Here is a 15799-nt window from a genome sequence, read left to right as displayed (position 1 = left end):
ATTTAAAAGGATGGTTCCCTTCACTTAATTCGACTTGTCAAGACGGTGAGAGAGAGGGAGAGAGAGAGAGAGGGAGAGAGAGAGAGAGAGAGAGAGAGAGAGAGAGAGAGAGAGAGAGAGAGAGAGAGAGAGAGAGAGAGAGAGAGAGACTTGCTCATCCGCTGAAAGGGAAAAAGAGCTGAGAGGAGACTGATTTCTTCTAGGGAACTGTCCTTCGGTTAAGCTTCAGGGCTCCCCCCCCTCCCCGCCAAACCCTCTGCATTCCATCTCTATGAGCTAGAATGTAAGTGTGTAGTCTTTTTCACCCCTTAAAAATGTCTTTGTTGCTTCTTCGGATAAATGAAACGTGCTTGTTGGCACACTTCATGTGCTCAGCTAGCCCTCCAGAGAGCCAGCTGAAAAGTCGGTGCAAACATGACTTAGGAGTTGAATTAGATTTTTGGTTTGTTTGTTTGTTTGTGGGTTTTTTTTTTGCTTACTGTAAATGTTTCTGGAAGGTTCCTTGTCCTTCCCAAGTTACTGAACTAAAAAGATTTAAAAACAAAAAATGCCCCATTACCTTATCCCTTCCCCTCTTACTGCTCCCCACCCCCACTTAAAGGATAAAATGTATAGATCTGCCTGCAATTAAATCACTTTCTTGTTTCTTTTCTTTTTCTGTTTTATGTTCCCACCATTCCCACTCCCCGTGGCTTCTCAGAGTGGATGACACAATGAACTGGATGATGGAATGGGGTTTCACCATGCTGCTGGCAATGGGGCTAGTGTGCCCATCAGAACCCCACCCTCAAACAGTGGACAGAGGGAGCCACAGAGCTGGGAAAGTGCTTCCAGCTTCCCAGATTAATGGCAGAGCACTTCGATTCCTGAGGCACACAGGGAGGACCCAGGGAAGTGTGAGAGCCATACCGGCTAATCCTGCTCATCCTATCCTAGATAGAAGGAGAGCGGTGCCAGTGTTGAGACTAACCCGGCCAACTCCCCTCCCCAAGCAGACAAGAGTGGGCGGCAGCCAAATGAAGCAGGAACAGAGACCAGTAGCCAAGAGCTTCCCAAGGGAGATGGTCAAAGATGAGGGATCCTCTGCTCGGGCAAAAATGTTGCGGTTCCCATCAGGGTCCAGCTCTCCCAACATCTTGGCCAGCTTTGCAGGGAAAAACAGGGTATGGGTCATCTCTGCCCCTCATGCCTCTGAGGGCTACTACCGACTCATGATGAGTCTCCTAAAGGATGATGTATACTGTGAGCTAGCAGAAAGACACATCCAACAGATTGTGCTATTCCATGAGGCCGGGGAAGAAGGTGGCAAGGTGAGAAGAATCACCAATGAGGGCCAAATCATGGAGCAGTCCCTTGACCCCACTCTCATCCCCAAACTGATGAGTTTCTTGAAACTGGAGAAGGGAAAGTTTGGCATGGTGCTACTGAAGAAAACACTGCAGGTGGAGGAACGCTACCCATATCCTGTTAGGCTAGAAGCCATGTATGAGATCATTGATCAGGGCCCCATTCGAAAGATAGAGAAGATCCGGCAGAAGGGCTTTGTTCAGAAGTGCAAGGCAGCTGGTGTGGAGGGACAGGTGGTTGAGGAAGGCAATAATGGTGGTGGTGGAGGGAGCAGACCAAAGGTGGGCAATGAAAAGAAGAAAGAAGACACAAGGAGGGTACAAATCCAACCAACAAGGGAGAGTCGAGTAAAAACAATAAAGAAACTGGTCACCACAACAGTAGCTCCTCCTACAATCACAAGGGTCACCATGCTTCCTCCATCTCTTTCAAGGACAGCAGCCTGGACTACTCCTCGTGTGGTGACAGTGGCAAACCGGCCCACTACCACCACTACTACCTATCCAACCACTCAGAGAACATGGACTACCAGAGCTCACACCACTTCATCTTCCCACAGGCAGCCTTTGGCAACTGAGGTGACAACTCCCAGAGGTGCCTGGGAATCAGAAGATACCTACTCCACCTCAAGGAAGGAACAGCACAAGGAAAGGCAACAGACTACTAGGAGACCAAGCAAGACCACTGGCTATGAGAGTCACACAACAGCAACTACCGCTACCCCAGACCACTATACAAGGGCCAACATAAACCGTTTCCGTGACAATCGTACAGATAGGAAGGAGTATGGCCCTCGGGATCCAAATGTTATGCCAGGCCAGCAAAAACCTGGGAAGACAAAGCCACCTAAAAAAAAGGCACAGGAAAAGATTCTAAGCAATGAGTATGAGGACAAATATGACCCTAGCAGGCCTACTGCTCCTCAGCTAGAAGAGGAGCTGGAAGTAGGGAACACTCCCCCTAAGAAAGGGAAGGAGACAAAGAAGCATGACCGACCTGACAAGTCTGAAAAGAAGAAGAAGGTGAAGAATGAGAAACCAGATAAGCTATTGAAGAATGAGAAGCAGACCAAAAAAGAAAAGCTTGAAAAAAAGAATAAACAGGAGAAAGAACGAAATAAAAAGAAGAAGGGAAGCAAAACAGAGAATGATGGGTATTTGAAGCCCACTTCCAAGCTTTTCACACAGAGTTCCAAGAAATCAATGACTGATCTACTGGGATTTTTTGAAGGGAAAAGGCGGCTCATTGTAAGTAAAATAAACCTACTATTTTGGAGTGGGGGGGCATATTTTGATTTGCTGCTTTTCTGAAACAGAAATGGGAGGTAATGGATAGATGGAAGGGTAGTTGAAAGGGTGAATGGATGGGTGGAAGGGTGACTGAATGAAATAAAGGAGGGAAAAAATGAAGGAGGGAATGAAGAAAGAAATGAAAAAGCATTCATTAAGCACTAAGCTTGTGTCAAACACTATGTATTTAAACATAAAGAAAAGACAGTCCCTGCCCTCAAGGAGTTTACTTTCTATTAAGGGGGAAACTACACTCTAGGGAAACATATTTTGAATTAGGAAGTTATAGAGGGAGTGGAGCCATGAAGAGGTTACTTATTTTGTTAAGACTTATAGTAGGAAGTTTTGAGAGTGTAGTAAATTATAGCAAGAAAATCTAAGTATTCAAAATATTTTGGGGTTTTTTTGTTTTTGCCAAAACATAGTTGCTCCTACAGCCCTATATGAGCCCAGAAGAAGAGTCCAAAAATCCAAAGTCTTCTCTTTGTCAGTAGCCTGAAAATTCTCCCTTCTGTCCTTGATAACCTTTTATTAAAAACTTATTTTTTTCCTGAGGCCATGGGGGTAAGTGACTTGCTCAGGGTCACAAAGATAGTAAGTGTACAAGATTGGATTTGAACTCAGGTCCTCTGACTTCAAGAATCTCTATCTACTGTGCCACTTCAATGCCCCCAGCTTTGTTTTTTTCATATGTATACCTCCCTCTTTATCACACTGAAGGAGCAGGAGAAGAGGAAATAGGGCATTATAAAGTGAGGGGAGAATAAATCCCAAGTAAGCTGTGCTGATCAATAAATCAGCTGTTGCAGGAAAACCAGTTTCTTTATGATTAAGCAAGTGTAGTTAGAGCTGTCCTTGTGGGAATGATAGGAATAAGAAAGAGGAAAATTTTTTAAGAATCCGTTTAAAATTAATATAAAGACCAGTTTTGAAGGGGGAAAGGAATTATAAAAGAGAAGGGCATTTTTTGGTGGATTAAGTGATGAAACTGAATGAATGAGCCTTAGTCCTTTTTTAGCATCAGATGGCAAAACTACCATCTATTCTTCCCCATGACTAGTGACCTGATTCATTGGCCAGCTATGGAAGGAGGGCAATGGAGGCTAAGAACAGTGTGAGATGCAAGATTTATAATGGGATTATGAGGAATTACTGAGTTTAAGGATTTTGATTAATTATGGGTTTTACTATTGAGACTAAAAAAGAGGTTTAGTGTCTATGGATTCTGATCTCTTGAGTCCATTTTCACCTATAAAGTCTATCACTGCTCCAAAAATAGTATCTGTGTTGGTAAAGAGAAAGTGGTGTTGGTGGTAGGGTGAAGATACAGACTTAGAGAAATATTCACTAAGAACCTTAGTTCCTCTTCCAAATCCCTGGGTGACTTTGAGCATTTCATTTTCCTGGACTGTAAGCATTCTTTAGGCCCACATGGGATCATTCTTTCACAACAACAAAAGAATATGGTAAAAACTAGTTAGAACTGAAATGTGTTTTGGAGAATTCCTAGCTCCATACAAAACATGTGGTTAATTCTTAAAAAATAATGTGAAAATGGTACTTCCTCATTGTTCCTTCTTCCCCTTTTCATTGCCTCCTTATCTCCACGTCAAGGTTCAGTCTCACAAAAATCTAGGTCCTTTCTATTTAGAAAAATAAGTAATGCAAATAAATACATAACTTAATCAAGTCACTTCTCTAGGCCTCACTTCAGTTGTCTATAAAATGACTAGATAACTAGGGTTAGATTCTATTATTATGTCTAAGTTCCCTTGTAGCTCTAGTATTCTAGCATATTAAGGTCATAGGATTTGGAGATGGAAACAACCTTAGAGAACATTCAATCCAATCTCATAACTTTACAAATGAGGAAATCAAGGTTCAGGGTAGTTAAATTACTGTCTCAAGGCACCTAGTTTGTAAGTGCATAGTTACCCTTTAAATTCAGGTCCCTGAATCCAAATGCAATTTTGCTTCACAATAACCTTGTCTGTTCGCTACACAATACTGACAATATATTGCCCTTCAATAATAACAAATATTCTCCCAAATTTGAATTCTCTTCTCAGGAACAGTTGAGTTTTATAGACTTTTAGACTTGGAGGGAAGGAATCCTGAATGGGCTTATTCAGGCCCAAAAAGAAGTCAAGTCATGAAACTAGGTCAATCTTCATGAATTTCTCTAATTATGGGAATTTCATGTGCTCTCTACATTTCCCTAAAATGACACTACTCTTCTTTACCCATGACTGTTCCTACCTAAGGAGTAATTAGGATACTGATTGACACCTCTTTCTCACAAGTTCATTTCTCTAGTCCCTTGGTAGTCATTATGCAAACTCTCTAGATCTCTCACTCTGAGTTGGATTAGTACCAATGACCTGAAGTTAGAGGTTCTGTCTCCCATTAGTCTTTGGCTGTTTTACTAAGTTCAAATAGTGATTTGGAGCTTTAAACAAAGCAGATATCATGGGGGTATTCATCTTAGGTGGGACAGTTCCCAGAATTTTCTTCCATATTTCAGCTGTTTCCCAGGGCTCATGTCAGAATCTTGGAACCTAACCCAGCACTTTGGAAAGTTTAGGTGGAATATGTCTCTTTTTTTTTGTCTTAAAATGAGTTCAGTTGTGAATATATATATATATATATATATATATATATATATATGTATATATATTATTTATATATGTGCAACACATATATGTATTATATATACATATTTTATATATATAACATGAAATAAATATGTACATGCAATGTTTGTTGGTTCATTTTAGTTTTGAGTAACAAGGAATTAATTATAGACTAAGGAACAACCATCACTAGAAGACAGGAAATCAGTGCCACTAAACCAACTTTTAGGAATTATAGGGTACATTTTCCATAATGAAGATTATTTGGGGGAAGATTAATCTGGAAATCTTCCACCTTTGGTCCCCCAAATCTGACTCACTTTTTGTATTGACTTACCCCAAAAGGTAACTGAACATTTATTTGGGGATCTCTGAGACAACTCTTTTAGGAAGTGGGCATAGAGAAGCAGCAATCGCCTTCTCTCCCACTCCTGGGAACTAACCTTGTGGCATCATGAGGGTTTGTTTGTTTGACCCTGCTTTGTGGAAGTCATCCAATCCTGGCTGGTTTAGCTTCACCTTTTGGCCAGGTTATAGTGAGAGAATGTGTCAGGGCTGTAATTGTGTACCCTCCTGGCAGATGCCCTTGCAAATGCTAGTGAGTTAAAATACAAAGGAGGTTTTAACCGCCCTCCCCTAGACATCACTCTTTTCTTCTCTCCCTCCCTCCTTTTCTTCCTAACTCAGGGATCTGAAAGTTTGGACCATGCCCTTTCTGCTTTTAATATCATCACCAGCAATAAATCTTTAGCTATTGAAACTCAGTTGACAGTTTTTGTTGATGTCACATGGGGCAAAGCAGAATCCAACTTGGCTTGCTGGTGGCTGAATGAGCTCACCAGGATTAGCAAGGGTATAAAGTTTGTTATTAGAAATAAAATAGGAACAAGATATATTACATTTTTCCCACTAGTGCACCCTTTCGGATCATGATTTCACTTAAAATTTATTTTTTGTAAAACTAGTGGGACAGTTAGTTGGCTCAGTGGTAGAATCCTGTCTGGCCTCAGGAAAACCTGAATTCAAATCTAGCCTCAAATACTTAATAGCTTTACAACCCTGAGCAAATCATTTAACCTTGTTTGCCTCAGTTTCCTCATTTATAACAGAATTTACCCTCCAGGGTTGTTGTGAGGATCAAATGAGATAGTAAACACTATAGAAAATATTGGTTATTATTATTATTATTATTATTATTATGGACAGAAGTAAAAATGAGGTGAGAAAAGATGACTATCATTTTGCCTTGAACAGTGTTTGTTGTTCAGTTATGTCTGACTCTTCATGATTCATTTTGGGGTTTTCCCAGCTAAGATACTGGAGTGAATCACCATTTTCTTCTTCAAATCATTTTACAGATGAGGAAACTGAAGCAATAGGATTAAATGACTTGCCTAGAGTCACACAGTTAGGAAGTGTCTGAGGTTGAATTTGAACTTAGGTCTTCATGACTCCACAGCTGGCATTCTTTCCATTGTGCCACCAAGCTGTTCCTTAATATCATAGAGGCACTTTTGAATGTTGATTGAATTAAAAAAAAGTGGAGGCATAATAAAGATCAAAAATTGGTAGGAACTAAAGGAAATAACCTTACAGGTACAGAGGAGAATAGAGATTTGATTATGGGTAAATGATTTCAGGCATGCTGTTTAGCTTCTCTGGGTCATACAGAGTTAGGTTTCTTTTCAAACTTAGATAATATTTATTTTATAACCTCCCAAGGAATATAATGATTTAGTTACTATTCACAAAGGTATAGCAAGAAAATAATGAAGAAATTCAAGTGTGGTAGCTTAAATTTTCTTCCTAGTGGCCTTAACTAATTTAAACTGAAATCTTAGAAATGAAATAAAGTCTATGGTCCAAAGCAAGTGTACAGTATTTGCAGCTGAGTAGATCTAATACCAAATCTGGTATGCCTCTCATAATTTGAGTACTTTACATTCATGTATTTTCATTCTTTTGAGGAACAAAACAATTTCATAATCATAAGCCCTGAATTTGGAGCAGGAGGTTTCAACTGCAATTCAAATCCAGGATCCACTTTTAACCACCTATGTGACCAGGTCACTACTACTTTGTGTGCCTCAGTTGTCTCTTCTATGGAATGAGTGAGGTGAGGATAATGAACTAGTTGAGTTCTGATGGCCTTCCCAGTTCAAAATCTATAATTCTGTGAATAGTTCATTAAAACTTTATAAGAAATGTAGCAGCTATTGTTTTCAGTATGCAGATGAGCAAACTAAGGCATAGAAGCTTTACAAGACAAGTCATTCAAGAGCCTGAGATATTCTGATTCTCAAACCAATGTTCAAACTTGCATACAACAAGTCAATATAGAATATCATTTTTTGCATGGTAGAGTCTTGAGGACTCTCATGGGGGGACTCTAGCAGAATCAAATTGAACATGTTCATGACAGCTGATTGTTAAATTTTCAGTGTGAGAATTTACACCTCAGAAATTATATATGTGTGTGTGTGTATTTATGTGTGTATATAAATTAGGGTTTGATTTATTGTTTTGTTACTTGTTTAGACTTAAGAAAGTAGTGGAGAAAAATGTCAATGATGCAAATTAAAATTAAAAGTCTCACATAGAGTTTGCCTTTCCCCAAGAACTGGTTGTTAAATATTTACTTAGCAAAACCCCGACTGTATTTCTTAATTTTTTTACTTGTCTCTGTTACATGAATCATAGAGTAATAATAAATAAAAGATCTTAAAGATTGATCAGTACAACAATAAACATTTATTTAGTACTTTCTGTGTGTAGAAGATGATGTGAAGCAATGGGCAAATATTCATTTCTTTTTTTACCTGCTTTATTTACTGAGAAACCCTCCAGGTCTTGCCCTCCCAGTTTAAATATTTTTAAATTTTTGATCTAAAATGATCATTCTTGGCCTCTTTACTCTCTCTCTCTCTCTCTCTCTCTCTCTCTCTCTCTCTCTCTCTCTCTCTCAGCTATAATCACTGAATGAATTGTTACCTCAATCAGATTGTGAACTGGGAAAGATCTTAGCTTTGAAAGGCCAAGTTCTCCCTCTGCAGACTCATTTCCAGTTGTCCTGATCCATTTCTGATCACTGGACCTGACTCTGAAGGAGAGAGTGAGACTGGTGACCTGGCACAACTCTCTAGCTCAGTTCACTTGCATATCATGGCATTACCTTCCCTATGTCATGGTCTACTTCAAGAATGAAGGACAAGCAACAATAGACAAAAAAAAAATGCAATAGTACTTGCTCTTAAGGAGAGTAACATGTTAACATAATCCAATTGTTATTATATAAATAAAGAATAGGAGGAGCAAAGAAATCAAAAGAATTTTCCAGGGTCCTACAAACAGTGGAGAAACAAGCATTAGTTAGGACTTAGAGCCCTGGATTCTCAGTCTAATTCAGAAAAGAAAATGGAACAAAATGAATTTACCTGCTTCTTGAGGTTGTAGTCAGTACTATCCCCAAACTGAAATATAGACAAGGTGGGGAACCCCACTACATCTAAAAATCGGGGAATTTGAGTTCAAATCCAACCATTGATATTTGCTCTCTGTTTCTTAGTCACTATCTTCCTGGATCTCAGTTTCCTCAGAGATTGAACAAGATGGCCTCTGAGTTTTCTTCTAAAGTTATCTGATCCAAACTAAAAATTTAAAAATTTAAATAAACTTTGCAGGCCCTGAATTATACAAATAAATTACTCAAAATATGACAAAATCTTTACTTCCAATCATGATCTTAAAGCATGGCTTTTGCCTGAACTTCCCAGATGTTTATCTCCAAATCTCAATTTAGCTCTGTCTATAGAGACATGAACAGGTCTATTTGACTTCCCAGATCAACAGTTTATTTGCCAAGCAATTGTTGAATCAATTCAATACTAACTGACAGAATTAGACAGACAACCTATTAAATTGATTGGTGTTTGATCGTGGTGATAACAAACTAACCCTCAAACCTTTTTGAAATCATAATGTTACATGGATATATCCACAGTCCACATAGAATCATCTAGATTTTTCAAACAAGGTAAAGTTTTGTACTAAACTCATTCTCTTTTACCCAAAGATCAACCCATTGGCCAGTTTCCTGGTGTTGGTTTTCAGGGATCCAATTACAAAGTAAAGTTATGCAAATTGTTTCTATTCAATCAATCCTTTGGAGTCATATAAATAACATAAATGTAATTGAGATACAAGGGCCAATAATGTCAATTTGACCTCAATGATCAGAGCACTTGTGCAGTAATCTGATTATCTGCTCCCTTTGGGAAATCAGTTTAGTGTAGAAGTAGTTTAAAAGCTTTGACCTAATAGATTACTTCTCCATTAAAAAAAAAATTACACTGTGATAATCCAGAATGATTTCAAGACTGAATATAGTATAAAAGAACCTGTAATTTAGATAGAATCTTCATGTTTAGATATAGCCTGACTCTTCCCTTTCTAATCTATTTGCTTTCCTTATGCAAATAAACTTCATAATCCAGTAAGCCTGGACTGAATCAATGTTCCATCTGGAAAGGAAACATGGAAAAAGAACAGCTATACTCTATTAAAGCTACAATACAAGTCCCACTTTACACCCACCAAGTTGGATATGTGCCCAGGGTAATTGCTAGACAACTGTGTTTACTGAGACTAGCACCCCTCCTTCCTTAGAGACCACTGGGATGTTCTTCTAAAGAAAGAGGGAACTGGAAACCTTTGCTGAATACGTTTCAAAAACTGTTTCAGTTGTTGCCAGATAGAAAATGAATGTAATGTAGATGTTGATACACAGAAAAAAGAAGTCGCCAAAAATTTGAAATGGATACATTGTCTTCTTTACCCATTGAATCAAACATAAGGAACACAGTTCATAGACTAATGGTAGAGATTTAGATTTGTAATCTAGGGCTCCCCTACTCACTTCCTTATAGCAAAGTCTACCCATCTAGGCTTAGTCAGTTATGATTGTCAGAGGCATGAACTTTCATAATGGGTAAGAGGAAAAGGTGCCTTTTAACTTTTTTTCCTGGATACCTTAAGATTAGGATAGAGAACTGTCATTAAATCATAACATAAATTTAGAACTGGGAGTAGCTAGGTGGCACAGTGGATAGAGCCCCAGCCCTGGAGTCAGGAGTTCAAATCTGACCTCAGACACTTAATAATTGCCTAGCTATGTGACCTTGGGCAAGTCACTTAACCCCATTGCTTTAAATAAATAAAATTTTTAAAAATAAATAAATTTGGAACTGGAAGGTGACCTTAAAGTTCATTTAATTCAACCCCTAATTTTAATTTTTTTTTAGGTTTTTTGCAAGGCAATGGGATTAAGTGGCTTGCCCAAGGCCACACAGCTAGGTAATAAGTGTCTGAGGTCAGGTTTGAACTCAGGTCCTCCCGACTACAGGGCTGGTGCTCTATCCACTGAAGCACCTAGCCGCCCCCAACCCCTAATTTTAGAGATAAGGGAACTGAGATCCAGAGAGCTTCAATGACTTTCCTGAGGTCCATCTAGGAGAGTCCCTAATATGGGATAAGTCCCTGTCTTTTGGGGATTGGTTCCTATCCAATAAAAGAGACTGCAGTCTCTTTGGGCTAAGCTCCTATATAACATAGATAGATACAGAGTCTGCCTATGATAGACTCCTGACTAGACTAGTCATTCTCTGCCTAGGATTTGACCTTTGTAATTTTAGAATTAGGTATCATGCAGTATACCTAGGAGAACATATATGACAGACTCATGCTTTTATGTGATTGTTCTAAAGCTCTATTTCTGCTTATCACACACCTCTTCATTTCCCCAGAATTTACCTTAGTGTTTTGCACAAAAAGATGTCCAATAAATATTTATTGTTGCACATATTTTTGATGATGATGATTTTGTGCTTTAGTCATTTTTCAATTGTGTCTGACTCTGTCAGCCCGTGGTGTTTTCTTAGCGAAGATACTGGAATAGTTTGCCATTTCCTGCTCTATCTCATTTCTTAATGATAATCATCATATATATATATATATATATATATATATATATATATATATAATACATGTATATAATTATATGAGGAAACTGGGGCATGTTAAGGGAGTTGCCCAGGGTCATATGGCTAGTGTTTGAAGCCAAATTTGAACTCTGATTCTCCTGACTCCATGACTGGCACTCTATCCACTGTGCCACCTAACTTCCCTGTGTGATAATGATGCTATAACATGACTAAATTGCTTATTTCTTCCCCTTGGACTCAAAATTTTTTAACCATGTAATCTTTAAGACTTGGATGGGACTGTTGAAGTATTTTGATTCCTTCCTAGCCCACACCCTGGTAAGTCACCCTTCAGGTTTACAAGGGGACAAGGAAGAACCTTATGCTTAAATGAGAGAAAGATAAGAAACTTTCTTCTTGTCCTTATAGAGCTTCAGCTCTACCCCCTTGGCAGAAAAAAAGAATTAAATTCAGTATGAACAGGATAAAAAAATAATAATTATGAAAGTGAACAGGATATTATCCTTATAAATCAATTTATATGTGTTTATTGAGCATTTACAATGTTCTGAGAATAGTCCCAGGTGGTATAATGAGTATAATAAAAGAGTGTAATGCTGACCTTGAGGTTTTGTTTTCTTAAAAAATGAATGCATTCTAACAGCCATGCACAATAGCACATGTTCACATACCTCAGAACTAAAGAATATGGTATGCTTTCCTCTTGAGGAACTTATAGTATAACTGAGGAAACAGGAAATGCACATAAAAAACCCAATAATTCAAGGTAATATGTACCAGTTGACAAATTCATGGATCAGATGGGAAATCAAAATTGTGAGAGAATGATTTGAGTTAGAGTGAACAGGGAAGGCTTCATGGAAGACAAGAGGACTTGACCTGGACCTCTGTGGTGGATGAGTTGGATTTAGATAGGTGGGATAGGGAGGACAGTTATTCTAGAAGTCTGAGAAGGAAGAACATATGAGTAAAAGTTGAGGTAAAAATGCCCTTTGTATGTTTCTTCTGGTTAGATTCCTGTGACTGAAGCACAGTGCTTATAGAAGGGAATAAAATAAAGACATTAGAGATTAGGATTACATTGTGGGAGATCTTGACTTCAGGGTAAATGAAATAGCTCCTGAGAGGAGGTGGCATCACATCAGCTCCTATAGATTTAATTAATTATATCTCTACACTGCCCTTCAAATATCTCAAAATGAATGTCTACTAGATATCTTAAACCAATTGTGTCCAAAACAGAATTCATTTTCTTTCCTGCTAAACCTTTCCCTTTAACTCCTCCCCACCAAAATCATCTTTATAACTATATAAAACCAACCTTCCAGTCTTTGAGTTTTACAACATAAGATTTTTCAGGATTCTCCCTGGATCTAACCTGTTACCAGTACCTGTCAATTTTATCTCTACATCTACTCTGGAATATACCCTCTTCTCTCCTCAGTCACTGCCTGACACTACGTGATGAAGACTCTCATCACTTCAGACTGGATAATAGCTTGCTGATGGATTTGCCTGACCCAATTCTCCTCTCCCCAACTTCTACCCTTAATACCACCTCTCCAGTCACTAAAATGAATTTCCAAAAATGTAGGACCAAGCATGTCACCCCTGTATTCAGTAAATTATAATAGTTCCCTATTACCTCCAGGATCAAATACAAAATGCCTTATTTGACAGTCAATACCTAGCCTTCATAATTCAATGCTTTTATAACCTAACTCCCAGCAACTTTTCCAGTCTTCTTGCACCTTGCATTCCACAATGTACTTTTGGATCCCAGTGACACTGTCCTTCTGGTTGTTCCACAAACAAGACACTTCATCTCTTGACCTTGGACATTTTCTCTGGATGTCCCTCATCAATGCAATCCTCTACTTCCTCAAATCTACCTACTGACTTCCCTGACTTCCTTTAAGTCTTAAGTAAAATCCCATCTTTTACAGGAAGCCCCCCTCCAATTTCTAGTGCCCTCCCTCTCTTAATTATTTTCTATTTATCCTGTAAAAAAAAAACTTGCTTTTTATGTATATATTGTTTTTCCCATTATATGAGTTTTTTAAGGAAAAGAATTGTCTTTTACCTTTTTGTATCACTAACATTTAGCACAGTGTAAACTCTTAATAAAATAAATTGATTAATTGAGATAAACCAGTGAGTGCAGGGGTTGTGCTATTGGTACCTAAAATTCAAAGACCTGAAGCTCATTGTTAAATTTTCAGGAAGAACATTTGTATCTTGGAAATCAGTCAAAAAAATTAGCTACAATTCAGGGCTTGATTTTTTGTCTTGTTGATTGTCTAGTTTAAGAAAGTGCTAACAAAAATGTTAATAATGATGATAGCTAACATTGACATTGTGCTTACTGTTACAGGCACTATGTTAGGCATTTTACAATTATTGTTTCATTTGACCTAATAATATTGCAGATTAACTTAATATATATACTTTGCATATAGTTTTCTCTTCCCACTTTCTTCTTTGCCTTCATCTTCCTACTGTGTGTGTGATTCCTATCTCAAACTTGTTCATAATAGTATTGAAAGCTAGAAGAAATCTCAGAAATAATTTAATACAGCCTTTCCATTTTACAGATGAAGAAATTGAGATCAGGAAAATTATTGCTTTCCCAAGGTTCATTTCATGAATCTGTATGAATCCATAGAAAAGTGACAGGTGTAAGTAATGTAAGGAGAAGTTATCCAAAGTTGATCGATGAGTTCAGTTATGATCCGAAAAGTATCATTGTTTTCTACCTCAGGAATGCTAATTCCTTGAGGGCAGGGACAACTTTTGCCTTTTTTGTGTATTTCCAGTACACTTATTAACAGATGCTCATGGATTGATTAACTGCCTTATTAGACCCTGAAGAATCTGGTCCAATGTGCTTTGGTCAGAAAAGGAAACTTGCTGCATACCACCCAAAAAAAAGTTTAAAGGGGAAAAAAAAAAAGAAGCTATTTTATTAACAAAACCCAGACATATCTATACCAAATTTGTTCACCCAAGGACTTCAACATATCAAATTGAAACACCTCATTACAGATTAAAGGGTTTGTAGAAGTTCAGAGAAGAGCACTTAAATGTGAGTAGGAAGAAGCATTTACATCTGATATTCATGCAAGTTGATTTCTAGAGGTTCCCTAGAGGAAAGCAATTCCTTCAAGGTCCTATAACTAAGAAGGGGAGAAAGGAGGTGATAAGAGGAAGAATGGTCATGAGACTAAGAGACTGACTTATTCTTTCTCCTACTGTAAGGCAAACACATCATTACTCTTCTTCCTTTTTTTTTCCCTTCTTCCCCTCCTCCTGGCAGAAGGGTTGGTGGGGTCTTGGGTGGGAGCCCAGTCTGGAAGAGATATAAGTGAACTTTAAGAGGGGATTCTAGTATTCAGAGTCAGAATACTTGGCTGAATAGACTTGGGCATAAGTTTGCATGACTTTTTTTTTAATGTTTGCACAAGAGAAAATGTGTGGGCTACAAATTTTCTTTAAAACTGTTTGTAGTGCTGCTTTATAAAAACTATGAATAGAGTCAATGGAAATTTACTTCTGTGTAAGGCCCAAAGTATTTGTTCAGTAAAACTATCTGATCAGGCAAAATGAAGCATTATTAATGTCATCTGGTAAATTTTTGACCAGTTTAATGGTCAATGGGAAATACAAAAATTAGAATGACCTTATATAGATCTGAATTATTCTGTTTCAGTAACGGGACAGCTTTGGTTTACACTCACCCAGTGGTATGCTGTTAAATGTTTAACAACTAGCTCTCCAGTAAAAATAAAATTATACTTAAAGTATTTTTAAGTCTAATCTGCACTATTAACATTTTCTACATAACTTTCTCAACAATAAACAATTTTTTAACAATAAAACAAACCCAGGTTTGTAGTGTTTGCCAGTTTCCAAGGTATAATTACCTGCATTGGAAAATTTAACAATCATGTCTCAGGAGCCAGTTTGAAATGTCTCTGGCATGCATCTGTACCTCCCCCTTGCTTCAGATTTCCTCAGCAATGTCTGCCTTAATACTATAACTAGATTAACACTTCTTTTTCTATACACCTCTAGCTCATCACTACTCCTAAGGCTGAGAACAACATGTATGTGCAGCAGCGAGATGAATACCTGGAAAGTTTCTGCAAAATGGCAACCAGAAAGATCACTGTGATCACTATCTTTGGCCCTGCCAACAACAGCACTATGAAAATTGACCACTTCCAGCTAGGTAACTTAAAAAATTATATTATATTTTTTTCATATTCTAAAAGATGTTTTGGCCAAACCTAAGGGAAAGAGAATAGGAGAAATAGGAGAAATGTAACATCACTATTGCTTCTTCGGTGTGATACTATGACTTTATTTCTTTTTCTCTCCCTCTCCCTTTGCCATGACATTTTCCATGTTTAGGCCATAAAATTAAATTTATGGCATTTTTTTAATGCTAGTTCAGAATTCAGGGAAATGATGAGAATAAGAAAAGGAACTCAAAGTCTAGAGAGGAGGCAGGGATGGAATGAAGGGAATA

At 37.9% G+C, this 15799-nt stretch overlaps 1 protein-coding gene across 2 annotated transcripts in view; it reads left to right on the top strand.

The window, feature by feature from the left end:
- The window catches only part of CCDC80 (coiled-coil domain containing 80), a 40712-nt gene that overhangs the window by 516 nt on the left and 24397 nt on the right, over positions 1 to 15799 (top strand). The window contains exons 1-3 of one of the 2 annotated variants that reach the window (XM_074214510.1): positions 156 to 283; positions 701 to 2594; positions 15343 to 15499. In XM_074214510.1, coding sequence (XP_074070611.1) covers positions 714 to 2594; positions 15343 to 15499 — 2038 coding nt within the window. In that variant the 5' untranslated portion in view covers positions 156 to 283; positions 701 to 713. Of the gene's footprint in view, positions 1 to 155; positions 284 to 700; positions 2595 to 15342; positions 15500 to 15799 lie in introns of those variants that run through there. The other variant, XM_074214509.1, reaches the window with a different exon arrangement.

Source organism: Macrotis lagotis, chromosome 1, assembly GCF_037893015.1.
Source record: "Macrotis lagotis isolate mMagLag1 chromosome 1, bilby.v1.9.chrom.fasta, whole genome shotgun sequence".
NCBI classification, from domain to species: Eukaryota; Metazoa; Chordata; class Mammalia; order Peramelemorphia; family Peramelidae; genus Macrotis; species Macrotis lagotis.
This window is presented reverse-complemented; position numbering and strand designations above follow the sequence as displayed.